Source organism: Anarhichas minor, unplaced genomic scaffold, assembly GCF_050575085.1.
Source record: "Anarhichas minor isolate MPS153535 unplaced genomic scaffold, ASM5057508v1 ptg000025l, whole genome shotgun sequence".
NCBI lineage: Eukaryota > Metazoa > Chordata > Actinopteri > Perciformes > Anarhichadidae > Anarhichas > Anarhichas minor.
This window is the reverse complement of record NW_027466471.1, coordinates 5,140,718-5,154,138: the sequence shown is the minus strand read 5'-3', so window position 1 is coordinate 5,154,138 and position 13,421 is coordinate 5,140,718. Positions and strand designations below refer to the sequence as shown.

General features: G+C 46.2%; 1 protein-coding gene across 4 annotated transcripts in view; it reads left to right on the top strand.

The window, feature by feature from the left end:
- LOC142957569 (rho guanine nucleotide exchange factor 28-like) overlaps window positions 1-13,406 on the top strand; it is a 37,253-nt gene extending 23,847 nt beyond the window's left edge. Inside the window, exons 16-39 of one of the 4 annotated variants that reach the window (XM_076099479.1) lie at window positions 576-665; window positions 1,212-1,335; window positions 2,087-2,231; window positions 2,446-2,501; window positions 4,075-4,132; window positions 4,662-4,788; window positions 5,072-5,193; window positions 6,302-6,442; window positions 6,656-6,906; window positions 6,986-7,111; window positions 7,213-7,330; window positions 7,840-8,094; window positions 8,182-8,258; window positions 8,359-8,537; window positions 8,642-8,739; window positions 8,834-9,025; window positions 9,721-9,852; window positions 9,987-10,120; window positions 10,205-10,252; window positions 10,340-10,444; window positions 10,537-10,701; window positions 11,574-11,825; window positions 11,918-12,323; window positions 12,445-13,406. In XM_076099479.1, coding sequence (XP_075955594.1) covers window positions 576-665; window positions 1,212-1,335; window positions 2,087-2,231; window positions 2,446-2,501; window positions 4,075-4,132; window positions 4,662-4,788; window positions 5,072-5,193; window positions 6,302-6,442; window positions 6,656-6,906; window positions 6,986-7,111; window positions 7,213-7,330; window positions 7,840-8,094; window positions 8,182-8,258; window positions 8,359-8,537; window positions 8,642-8,739; window positions 8,834-9,025; window positions 9,721-9,852; window positions 9,987-10,120; window positions 10,205-10,252; window positions 10,340-10,444; window positions 10,537-10,701; window positions 11,574-11,825; window positions 11,918-12,323; window positions 12,445-12,635 — 3,592 coding nt within the window. In that variant the 3' untranslated portion in view covers window positions 12,636-13,406. Of the gene's footprint in view, window positions 1-575; window positions 666-1,211; window positions 1,336-2,086; window positions 2,232-2,445; window positions 2,502-4,074; window positions 4,133-4,661; window positions 4,789-5,071; window positions 5,194-6,301; window positions 6,443-6,655; window positions 6,907-6,985; window positions 7,112-7,212; window positions 7,331-7,839; window positions 8,095-8,181; window positions 8,259-8,358; window positions 8,538-8,641; window positions 8,740-8,833; window positions 9,026-9,720; window positions 9,853-9,986; window positions 10,121-10,204; window positions 10,253-10,339; window positions 10,445-10,530; window positions 10,702-11,573; window positions 11,826-11,917; window positions 12,324-12,444 lie in introns of all 4 variants that reach the window. The other 3 variants (XM_076099478.1, XM_076099477.1, XM_076099480.1) reach the window with 3 other exon arrangements.
- Window positions 13,407-13,421: the final 15 nt, after the last annotated feature.

Here is a 13,421-nt window from a genome sequence, read left to right as displayed (position 1 = left end):
GAATTTATAGCGTAAACATGTTGCAATATATGTTTTGGTTATAGATTTTTAACAGGCGCACCTGAATTAACATTTGCTTTACAATCTCACCCTGTGGCACATTTTGCCTCCTTTTTGTTTTCATTTCATAAAATCCCACAATTCATCCTCATTTTGTAGTTCATTTCACCTCGCCGCCCCGTGCATATGTCACACGCTCATACGTGTTGTTTGATGAAAACCATGCATCGCTTATTGTTGAGGAAACATTTTCAGATCATCCTATGAGGCAATTATCATATAACATCGTTGGATTATTGTATCAGAATAGACATCTCAATATTCACAACACCAGCCTTATGAGACTCACTAACTAATATGTCAGCATAATATGTCACCTCTGGCTCATACGTGATAAGCTTTAATAAATCATCATGTATCACAGGCATCAATATGACCATCCACATGTAGTCGTCTATGTTCGGCTCAGAAAATGGGTTGTACACTCTAATCTTAAATGCCACACATATTAATATTCACATTCTGAGTCTACCGAAACATTACATCCCGGTCTGAGGTGTGTCGTGTCCACGCAGGGTTTTGGGTTTCCGTAAGCGGGCCCAGTCAGCAGAGGAGGAGAGCGGCGCATCGCTCCAGCACCTCACCCTCACAGAGTTCCTCAAAGAGTACGTGTTCGCCACAACGGCCTCGCACCCATGCATGTGTAGCTTAACTCACTCTAACCCCCCCGCCGTAAAAAAAAAAACACACAACCCATTCCCCGACTCATCCATTAACCATCCGGATTCTTTTTCTGCAGCTGTATGCGACCTTTTTTTTGTACGGCAGGTCACTGCATATGTTTGTGCATGTTTCTCTTCTTTACGTTCTGTCGCCTTTTTACCGAGAATGCTGAATGGAAGTAGCATAGGTTGGTGCAAATAGCTGACACATCATCAATTGCATCTTGCCACGGTCAGACTATAAATAGTATCCCCTAGAGTCCATAGTGACCTCCAAGCATGCCAAGCATGTTGTTAAGAGTAATAGTCTGTGGCCCAGGGTTCCTGGAAGACCGTCTGGACATTGTTTCATTTCAGCATGACACCAGTGTACCTGGTTATCTGACTCTTGTGTATGAAAAGTACTGAAATGTTAGTTTTAGAAAAGGTTTACATGTTGGACCTGAATGTTGCGATGGCCGCTGACTTGACGTGTTCACGCTGGAACAGGATTGAGGACGAGGAGTGGGATAAGTACATAATCCCGTCGAAGGTCGAGTCGGAGAAGTACAAAGTCAGCCGGACCTTCAGCTTTCTTAAGAGCAGGATGTCCAGCACTCGCAACAAGGCCAAGGTGAGCGAATATTTCTCATCTATGTGTGTTTAAAAAAAACGGGGATTTGAGAAAGCTGAAACAACCCTCCCCCGCAGTAGCGCAGTAAAAGGTTTACCACCTTCGGCGGGACGGGCCGGGTCTGAATTCCTGTGCTGGGGAGCCCATTGTCTGCGTGCGGTGCCTTTATTTGGCGAGGGAGGAAAAAGAAAATTCCCCTCAGGTCTTAGCAATGGGATGCAGTGAAAATATCCTCTTACATAACTCGTAGAACCCCCCCCCCTCCACACACACACACACACACACACACACACACACACACACAGCGCGAGAGGAGCCAAAACACATTCCATAGTACAATCTTATCAACGTGCGCATGTGTTCAAGAAGATGTTTGCGTGTCTGTACAGACGCAAGATGCACATGGAGAGTCGAAAAACAAAACATGCACTCCTAGAGTCTGATGAGAAAATAAACATTGCACTATCACACACATGCACAGATGAATCCCCCCCCCCCCCCCCCCCCCCCTCCTCTAAGGATGAAGAACTATAACAGCAGCCGTCCTCTTGGACTTTCACAAAGTAAACACAAGCGCAGAGGCCCCCCTTCATCCACAACTAACCCCACTTTAACAGGTGCGTTTCATCAGGAAGATGACCGCTTCTGGCTTCTTTGAGTCATGGTATTTCTCTGCGGTGTACGCGATATTGTGGCACATTGACTGCAGTAAACGTCAGCTGTTTGTGAATGTTCACGACTTGCGTTTCAGGTGAAGGGGAAAGAGGTGAAGGAGGGAAAGGAGAAGACGGGAGCCGCTAATGGACACCAGTTTGTCCCAGCGACTCCATCCGGTCCCGCTCTCTGTGTGGCCTGCGACAAGCCTGTTTCTGGGAAGGAGCTGCTGCAGTGCTCCAGTAAGCATTTTACTGTCAGCGCTGTAGTTGTGTTTATGTCCCGCGGCGGCTGAACTGTTTTTTAGGGTTTGTTTAAAAGCTCTTCGCACGTGCCGCCTTGCTGTTTTTCTTCACTCGGCAGCCATCTGGACGCTGATTCCAGAAACGTTGTCATTTGGTTTGTTACCAATCATCTGATGAAATTAACTGGGATTTGATTTGTTTTTTTCCGTAGACTGTTTCCTCAATGTCCACAAGAACTGTCGAGAGTCTGTTGCAGCCTGCGGCAAGGTAACACCAAGCACTTCATTTCATCTCAACACCAACAAGCACAAATTATGAATTAATTCAAATAATAGTTTAAAGGGAAAAATTCAACCTGTCAAAAAACAACACAAACAGTGTAGTGTCCTTTTTAAGATATTATTATTTGCAAGAATGTCAAGAGTCATGCTTGAGCTTCTCTCAAATGTCGCATGGTTTCACGAGTCAAACGAGGAAGAAAGTCTTGTTCCACCATTAAAGGGCCACTCCACCAACTCTACACATATAGGTCAGTTTATCTGTCACAGTGAGCGTTACTCTGCCTGTGAAAACAGGCGAATAATATCTTCTGTGGCTGGGGAGGAGAAAATATCTGGTTATCTCAGCTTGAGCTTGGAGACGATACATTTGTAACAAAAAGATGCTATAGATGGCATTATGGGAAACGTAGGTTCGTTATTGGTGCTTGATCTATACTAAGGACTACTAGTCAGAATATCTTGGCCTCTGCTGCTTCAGCTTCAAACGTTCTTTCTAAATGATTGTCTCTCGCGAATCTTCCAAATCTTCGGAAGTGTAATATCACTGGAGAACCCGCTTTAATTGACCAAATGCAGTTACATGACGTGTATTTTGAAATAAAGGTGCCCTGGAACAAATTTGTTGAGGGCATTCCCTTCCTCCTAAAACATTTGCCAAGCCAACTCTGAAGATATTTAAAATCATACATTAGTAGAAGGGAGAAGCATGGGCCAAGTAAGAACCTATTCGATTTTGGCACAGATCCGAATCACACGCCAGATATACGCTTTTCTTTTTCACTAATTGAAACGGCCTTGGCGGAGGTCTGCGCTCTCCAACTGCCCCTTTGGTTTACATCCATGTTTACTAGCTTGCAGTGTTCTTTTTAACTTCCTTTTGTTGGCGCAGTTGGACTTCTTTTTTGGCGCAATGTCAGCAGAACAGCGTCGAACCAACAACCTGCGACCGATTGTAAGCGTCCTTTACCACCAGTGGTGAAAAGCTCCACAAGTCGCCTTTAAGTACACAATTAACACTCCGTGGTCTGAAAATCTGTCTCTCTCGTGTTGTCACTCTGCTACAGTTATTGTTCTTCAAACTCTGAATCAAAAAAGTTCACATATGGTCTCAAAATTGCTGGAAATTAGAAATCTCCATGTCCAGCGTTGTGAGGCGCGTGCCGTGCAGCGTTAGCGGCGACATCCACGGTTCAAATCCAGCTTTTTATTATTGCAGCTCATTCCCTCCGCCTCTGCCTGTGTTTCCTGCCACACTCGCCTGTGCCGTCTCATAAAGGCGAAATGCCAAAAATAAGATATAAATCAGCGACAGGCTGAAAAGGAAGCGGGTACAACAGGAAGACTCAAATTCCAACACTTGGTGACAAAGGAACTCCCGGAATGTGTTCGAACATGTCAAACCGACGACGTATAGCAAAATGTGCCTTCGATGTTTTTGTTTGGATATAAATTGACTCCGGTGTTGACTGAAGTTGTCTCTCTGCAACTACAACAGCTTCACATTCAAAGCACCAAACGCTGAGAGTTACAGCTGCCGATGTGATTATGTGTCTCCTCAGAAGCTGCAGGAGAGGAATGTGTTGCTGCTGAAAAGCAAGAGCTCGTCTCTCCCACACAGTGAGTCAAATATTACCCCCCCTCCCCCTTCTCTCCTGTAATGTGTCCTCCCTTGGTCCTTGATTAAGTTTTTACCTGTCCTCCCTGGTGTCCCCTGTTGTCGATTAGGAATCCCATTGCCCCCCCCCACTACTTGTTAGTCTTTCCGTGGTAAAAAAGTTACATTTTAATCCGTCTCAGTGGGGGATCTGCCTGGATTGTCCTTGTGTGTGTACACAAGGAATTCCTTGACGTGAAGCTCTGTGTCTTCACCGTCCGAGTGTTTGATGTCCGACAAAGATGTCAAGTGTCGAACCCGATCAGCGTCCATTACGACAGCATCTTGTCACAACTGGCAGGCCGCGTGCCCAGTTAAACAATGAGAGAGGCCTGCGGACGTCCTCACAGCTTTTATTATTGGGTTACTGCCACACTCGGGGACGACATGGACGTAAAGAAAGCACGATGGCATTTGAAGTATTTATTTGTGGAAGGGGAAAGTGTGACTAATTCCTCTTCCTTGCACTTTTTTTCCTGGTCTGTCCTCCAGACTCTGTGAAAGACAACTCTCCGGCCACCGTTTTCTCCTCCTCGTCTTCACTGCCCACGACAACCAGGGAGAAGAGAGAAACAGTCGCCCCTCTCTCCAAAAGCTTCTCCATCTCTATAGACAGCAGGTAGGATGGCAGTGTTACCATTGTGTATCAGTACGTCCATCTTAAGGTGGTTCTAACCCACCAAAACTGATTTAAGTCATCTGGATTACAGTATGTTGGGATATCTAATTCCAAGGAAAACACTTGAAACGATGTGATCTTGAATATCAAACTGGAATCAGTTTTGAAATGCTGACGTAAATAAAACCATAGTTCACAATCATGCACACCCATGCAAACATACTCTTTGTCCTAAAAAAAAAAAAAAAGAACATTGTAACTCACTAATTTTGTGTCTGTGCAGACGGCTGAGCGATGCGGCGGGGGTGGACAGTGAGTGTGGGGTGACAGCTTGCACCTTGGCTGATGAGGGAACGCCGGTCACTGCGACTCTCCCATCCGCCGAGCCGCCGATCGCCACGCAGGGTGAGAAAGACGAGCTTATCACGTGATTGGTCCCACCTAGACAAATGTAACATTGAGAATTACTGTGGAGTGGATTTAATAATAATAATGATAATGTAGTGGCCATTTGTCGAAAAATCTAAACCAAACATAAATCAAAGCGCCACTGACACGCAGGCAAAAGAGTTCATTGTCCATCCAGGATTCTGTGTTTCTCATGATGTATTTAACAAAACAAAGAAACAACTGTCGCTGTCTCTCCTGCCTATGGTTAAAAAACCATAGGCCCACCCCGGTGCATGCTGGTCCTGTACTACTCGTATATATATATAACCGCAGGTGTCCACAGTGTTAACCAATTCATAAACAAACAAAAAAAGTGTGCTAAACAACGAAAAATGTAACATCTAGAATAATTAAACAATACTACTTATGGATAAAATAACTAAATACTTACATCAAATACATGGCTCCTACAGATAATATCATTAACATCATCATTAATGATGATAGTAATAATAACGCTGTGTTGCACCTTCCTAAAAATAATGTTCACAAAATGCTTTACATACAATGAAACAAAAGGCAGCAACAATATGAAATAGAAATAAACACACACCAACAAATAAAGGTTAAAAAAAAGAGTTAAGAACAGATCAAAACTTTGCCAAAACTGAAACGTGCATAGGGAGTGATTCACATAAAAGCCTTTTTATAAAAGTGTGTTTTTTGAAGGGATTTGAAAGATGAAACTGTTTTGGCTAGCTTAATTTCCTCAGGCAGTTAGTTCCAAACTACAGGCGCCCTAAAGGAGGAAACGCAGTCCCTATTAGTCTTGAGCCTGTTGCCCGTAAGAACAGCCATAAGAGCCTCACATGAAGATCTAAATCTACGTCGTAAAGAGTCCATCAGTATAGGAGGGGGCCCGGCCTCTCTGTGCTTTAAGCACAATCGGTAAAGTCTTGCTGTCAGCCAGTGCAGGTATGCAAAGTCTGGGGTCTCTACGTTTAGTGCCAGATACAAGCTTAGCTGCATCATTTTGAACAGGCTGGAGACGAGAGATCCATTTTTTTGACTGAGGCAGGTAGAGAGAAGAAAGACATGGTTCATCGTTTTCTGTCCCACACAGATGCCGTCGACGCTCCTCTCATGAGCGGCCTGTCCGCTGAGCTGCTGGGACTCGAGGTGGAGTCGTGGAGTCTGGCAGTCAGCCCGGAGTTCTGCAGGCAACACGACAGGCACACCATTAAACGGCAGGAAGTCATTTACGGTGGGACAATTCTCCTGAATATCGGGTATATATGGGTGGAGCCAAAGACTCAAGTGACTTGACTTGGACCTGATCTATATATCTTTAATATCGATTTTTTTTGGAGGAACTGAAGCAGTTATGAAGCCACTTGGTGTTCCACTTAGATTCAGACAGACATTGGTTTGCCTTTAGGGATCCCTTAATCCCCTCTCATTGCCCCCCCCCACATAGAGCTGATGCAGACGGAGCTGCACCACATTCAAACCCTGACGGTCATGTCGGGGGTGTTCCGGAGAGGCATGCTGGAGGAGCTGCAGCTCGACTGTGACTGCGTGGCCCGGATCTTCCCCTGTCTGGACCCTCTGCTGCTCTTTCACAAAAACCTCTTCGGAGCGCTGCTGGAGCGCCGACAGGCGGCGGCCCAAGCCGAGAACCCCCACAATTACCTCATCCATCAGATCGGGGATATTCTGCTCCAGCAGGTCGGTTCAGACGGTTTCATGCACATAAACTGCGCACAGACACGCGCTTCTGATCGACCTCTCACGGCCTCTCGCTCAGTTCTCAGATGAATACGCCGAGGAGATGAAGCAGGTGTACGGAGAGTTCTGCAGCCATCACACCGAGGCCGTCAACGTCTTCAAAGAGCTGCAGCAACAGAACAAAAAACTGCAAAACTTCGTCAAGGTAAGCGCCTGCTTCCAGACCTCTTCTGCTTTTTAAATAAGCAGGTTTACAGTAAAATGTGGAGGATTGAACGGGTGCTCATTTAACCTCTCTGCTCACAGCAACAGAGCAATAACACTCTGGTGAGACGGAGAGAGGTGCCAGAGTTTATCCTGCTGGTCACTCAGCGCATCACCAAGTACCCAGTGCTGCTGGAGAGGATATTACATTACACTCAGGGTATGTCAGCTCTGCTGTGTCCCAAACGAAACTGTAAACATGTGCAACTCTTAAGCCTGTTACATATTCTGTGGAAACGGCAACACAAAGAGCAAGGCAAGGGACATCTTTTATGTTCTTGCATAGCAAAATGGTCTAAAAGTTGTAACACGATTTAACTATTTGCTGCATGTTTCAGGCCAGACTATTGCATGGAAAATAATACGCTATATAGAGACTATATTAACTATAAAAAGAGAGATTTCCTGTGTTCAACATCGTACTTAACTAAAATATCTTTTTGCAAAGTGAGAGAATGCTTTTTTATTTTTTGCTGGATGCTTGAGAATATTTACTTTCCATGACTCGTGACAATTAGCAGTTAAGGAATAAAGAAAGTCAATCTCTATAAAGTTGCTAAATAAGCAGAGAGCTGGCATGTGCTTAACACTTTTCTTTATGTACCTGTGTTGAGTGTTATAAATTAAAAAACAGTTCATTTGAATGCCACACCTCTTTCCCCTCCACAGAGGGAAGTCGGGAACACTCTGACCTGTCGAGTGCCCTGGCCCAGATCCGCGACGTCATCGCTGCGGTGGACCTGACCGTGAATAGGTACGAGAGATGTCAGGAGCTGCAGGAAGTGCTGGCCCGGCTGGAGAACAAGAGCTTCGCCAAGCTAAAGAACGACAAGGTGTTCCGCAAACAGGACCTGCACAGCAAGCACAGGGATCTGCAGTATAAAGGGCTGGTCTACTGGAAGACTGCCACAGGACGTCTAAAAGGTGTGCGTGACCCCCATCTGTGCCACGAGATCTTTTGAGTTTAACTGAGCACCAATCTACATGCATTTCTTGTCTCCCCCTTTTCAGATACTCTGGCTCTCCTGCTCACAGATGTTCTGGTTTTCTTACAAGAGAAAGATCAACGCTTTGTGTTTGCTGCTGTGGTAAGAACTCTTTGAAGTAAAGTAAAAAACATCTTGTCCAAGCTGTCTACTCGTATCTCCCCCTCCTTTATATCTGGACCGGTTTTATCTGCTTTTTCAGGACCAGAAGCCTCCTGTAATCCCTCTGCAGAAGCTCATTGTTCGAGAAGTAGCCAACGAGGAGAGAGGGATGTTCCTCATCTCCGCCTCCTCAGTGGGACCGGAGATGTACGAAGTCCACACCACCACTAGAGACGAGAGGAACGCGTGGATGAGACACATACGGCAAGCTGTGGAGAGGTGTGTGTGTGTTAAGTTTACAGTGTTTGTGTGCGCCTGGTTTATGTGTGTAAGTTCATGGTCGTGTGTCACCTGTCATCTAACCTACTGGTCTTACCCGGCAGTTGTCCTGAGGAAGAGGAGGAGGAAGAGCGAAGTGCCGAGACAGAGGAGGCCAGGCGAGTGGCAGAAGTGAGAGTTCAGAAGATCGCCAAGTTCCAAGGTGAGAACACTTCCCCCCCCCCCCCCCCCCCCCCTTCATCAATAGAACCACAAAATGCTTCCCGAGTCCTGATCTCGGTGTTTGTTGTCTGCAGAGACGCTGTTGGGTCAGGACCAGCAAATCTGCAACAGCCTGGAGGAGAAGTTACAGCTCTATGCCGAGCTCACGGAGTTAACTCTCCGCTCGCCAGAACCCGTACTACACCGCCATCTGCTGGTACAACCGGACACGGACGGTGAGACGCCACGACAGGCCTCGGCACTGCTCACCGCTGCACTCAGAGAAGGTAAGAGCGTGGCTGTGTGGCCAACGAAGGGTTGAAGGGCTGTGTGATGCAGCAGTGTCACTTCCTGTACTGGACATATTTAACAAGCCTAATCATGGCTAATGATGTCACTGTGATTAGTGACTAACCTACATGAGAACATGAACCTGAATGCATCGTGCTGGCAGACAATTTTTTGTCAATCATCACATTCAACAGCATTTCAAAACACATTTTAAAATACAAAAGAAATATTTTGGTGGACATTCAAAATCATACGCTGTATTAATCACTTAGCACATCTAACCTTATATCATTTTATATGAGCCCTTCCTGAAAAGGAGTGTCTTAGCAACATTATCCCTAATGTGCAAACCAAATTACAAATCGCACCACGATTACCACGTAATTTGAGTTTGAGCTCTAATCCACTGAAATAAGACAAAACTCCTGTGGGGGGGGGGGGGGGCGTGCATGACTTTTAATCAAATAAGAAGCAGCTTTGCAAAGCTCAACAGCACATCATCTGTTTTAATTAAACTTACAAACTTCAATAGGACGACTCTGCACATTTGAAACATACGATATTGTAGGAAACAACATAAAAAAATTTTAAACTATATGCTATACTGTAGGTTTGTGTTCTTCTCATTGTTGGTTGGCATTTGAACATCAGACTTGCAGCAACACTCTCACGAGTTTTTCTCCCTCTGCAGCGGAGAACATGATCACCATTCTGCAGAGTCGTGATGGCCTCGCTGTAAAAAGTCCGAGCTCTCTGGTCCTCGGACCAGAGAGCTGCAGCTACAACAGCCACGGGAGCAGCATTCAGGAGTCTCCCTCTGAGCGTGAGTCATTCAGACTGTCTTTTTGTAATGCTTGTCCTTCACACTACTTGATCTTCACCCGATGCAGGTGAACCACATTGCCAAAAAAAAAGAAAATGTGCAGGCGGTGACATTTACTTCTCGTTGCCCCGCAGCGGATTATCTGAGCACGCTCAGCATGAGCTCCGCCTCTCCAGGATCAGACGGCGAGCTGACGGGGCCGGACGGCGTCCTGTGGAGCCCGGCTGTCGAGCTGAGAAGAGGAGACGCCAAAGGGACGCTGCTGAAGGTTCAACCGCCGTACCTCCTCCACAAGCAATGATCAAATAAACCTGCATTATCGTTCACTCTGTAATATCACTGTTTTCTGCAGGTGGCAGAGAGCGTTCAGAGTCTGACTCAGCTCCTCTACAGTCTGCAGGTGAGGAAAGACACACAGGTGCTGAATGCACGAGTGACAGGGTTAGTCACTGGAGCTTGATCAGGTGTCTCCTCTTTGTGTTGGCAGGCCGCCGTGACCGTCCAGGACAGCTGCTATGAAGTCCAGAAACTCCTCCTCCAGGAGGGAGAAAGACCTCAGCTCCGAACCCTCACGTCCCTCCAAAACAGTTTGGTATGAGTCACCTAATAGTTATGTTAAAATGAATATGTCTTCACCACACACATAGCAGTGAATGTTTTTTTTCCGTTGTCGTCCAGGAGCAGGAGAAGCAGAGGAGCGTTGATAAGAGGAAAGAGGAAGTAGAGAAGAGGGGTTCAGAGAGGAAGAAGGAGAAGGAGGAGGTGGATGAGGTGCAGAAACTTCACGTGAAGCTGAAACAGGTGCAGCATCGTTGGGACAAAGAGTGTCTGGCCAGAGAGAAACAACAGGTAGGCCTCGTGCTGACGCGCTCTCATTTGTCTCTCTTCTTTTGCCTTTTCTGCCTCTTTCTGTAGTTTGGCATTACACAAATACAAAATGTTGCGGTTAGCATTGTGCACGCCCACATCTTTCCACTGAGCCAGTTTCTGATCTTATCACATCCAAATGCAAGCTGGCGCAGGTAAAAAGTTGATATACTCCTCTTTCGACTAAGAAATCAAATTCTAGAAACAGTTAGACAGATTCTGATGCAGCTTCATCAGTGTAAAGAGTGAAGGATGTCACATAATAACAAGACCTATGACCTGAATGAATGAATTCACGTCCCTGATCAGATGTGTTTAGATATCATCAGTTTGTGACGTGCAGTGCTGCTCAGATGTTATTTCCGTTATGAAATGTTGTAACTTCCTTTTCCCTTTAACCACAGCTGGGAGGGTTTTCTGCCTGTACTTCTGGCTTACTGGCTACTTTTCTAAACATCTGCAGCACATAAACTTAAATATCTTACATAAAATGCAACATGCGGCAGCGATGCATTCTTGTCTGTCGGGGTTACGGTTGGCGAGTAAATTGGAGTCTAAAGACGGTATGAAATGGTGTGTTTAATAAAGAACCTCAAACACACTCATTGTAGATGTACTGTGTCACAACATCACGATGCCACACACAGCATCAACACACCCCACGACAATCACAATTTACTTACTTTTTGATTATATGTGGAAGACATGAAAATGTGACGTTTTAGATCGCTGCGACATTATCTGCGATCATGCTCAATTTATTGTGTTATTATTAGTAAGAAAGTATCAAACTAAATTTGTATAGCACTTTTTTTTAATGTCAAATGTCTTTCATTACCCCGTGTGTTTCCCAGTGCGAGCAGGAGAGCGAGCTCGAGCAGCGGGAGCAGCAGTGCCTCCTGGAGGCCGAGCAGCTGCGCTGCGAGCGTGAGGAGCTGGAGGCTCAGCTGCTGGAGTACCAGCAAAACCTGGACCGACTGAGGGAGGGCCAGAGGAGTGTGGAGAGGGAGAAGGAGAAGATCGGAGCCCAGCAGATGCTGCTGCAGCGCTGGAGGCACCACCGCCAGAGCAGCCTGCCCGTGACGATACCGCTGGATGGATACAAGGTAACGGAAGGGAAAGGAGAGACAACGGTACAGGAATGAATGAAAGCAACAAAAAAAAGTAAATAATAATTGGTATTGTTTCGACGTCCCAGGTGTCCAGCCACAGCCGCTCAGGCAGCCTGGATGGTAACTGTTCGGTGTACGAGAACGAGGCCGCCCTGATTGCCTCCCTCCAGCAGAACCACCTCCGCCGGCCCGCCAACAACAACCAGCACCAGCACCAGCGTCTGCTCTCCGCCCCGCCGACGAAGAACCGCGACAGCCCGCTGCACAGCTCCAGCTACGCCGCTAACCTCGGCCTCAGCGCCAGCCTCGGCCTCAGCGCCAGCCTCTACAACAGCCTCAACACCCTGCTGAGCCAGGCGCACGGCAAGCAGCCTCCGCATGCTCAGACGTACCCAAACCACGGCAACAACCGCGGCGGCCCCCGGCCGCAGAACAACCCCACCCAGCCCTTCAGCAGCAGGGTCACCGCACAGCTGCACGGGACCAACAGCAGTAAGTGTGCTCATGCCCCCCTCCCCCTCTAAATACAGTGTGCTGCACAGTTAGTGACAGTTAGTTTCACCTCGGCTCAAAAAATGTTTCTCCCTCTAAAACACGTTGTTGTCCCTCTCAGCAGACTTCAGCCCGCCGTTGGACAGGCACTCTCCGGGTCCCTGGAGGTCAGAGGTCACCGGTCACAGACTCTATGAGGACGACTACTTCACGTCTCCCTCTCTCACCCCCCTCCTTCCCCCACAGGCCTACCTCTCCCTCGAAGGACAGAACGGGGAGGAGGGAGGCGAGGAGAACATTGTTTATCTCTGAGAGCCTCCTGAGAGATCTGTTGCTCGTGTGCGTTTGTTACTCAAATAAGGGAAGAGGGAGGAAGTATACACGGATACAAGTGTGCCTTTATCAGCGTATGTGGCGGCCATTAATCGTTCTCTTCCTGCCTCCTGAAACCGTTGTGCCTTTTTGCGAACCGAGTCTTTGTAAATCAGATTTGACACGCATGTCTTTTTTACTCCTACTCTGATTCTTTTTAGTATCCTTTGCACTTGTTTGACGGCAGAGGCACATTCGTACCCCGAACACCGGGACCTAAAGCACCAGGATTATCAGGACAGAAGTATTTAAAAGCACTTAAAAGAAAATGGAGATATTTGAGAAGCCAATTGAGCCCTTCCCCTAAATGTATAGAGTGCTGTTATCTCTCCATGTGATCTTAAATGATATTTATAAGGGATTGTGAGCATCTAAAATACATTAAAAGTATACTGAAGTTATTGTATGAATATTAAATATATGTATAGTTTTATGGAAAGGCTACCTATGCACACTGTGTTGGAAGAGGAATTTATATTCCGATGATTATTATTATCATTATTATTATTTCATTCACTTAAGTGCCAAAAATCTTGCTATCCGATACTGTAAGTGATTTGTGTTTTCCGCTCATCTTCTTTTCTGATAATTTATTGTGTGTAAATTGCTTCACGTACTGTCGACATTGATCATATTTTTGTTGTAATCCTTGTAATCAGATTTGTACCATATTAATATTGTGCTGTCTATAAAAAAAATGATCGTATCAAACATCTGTGTTTTTCA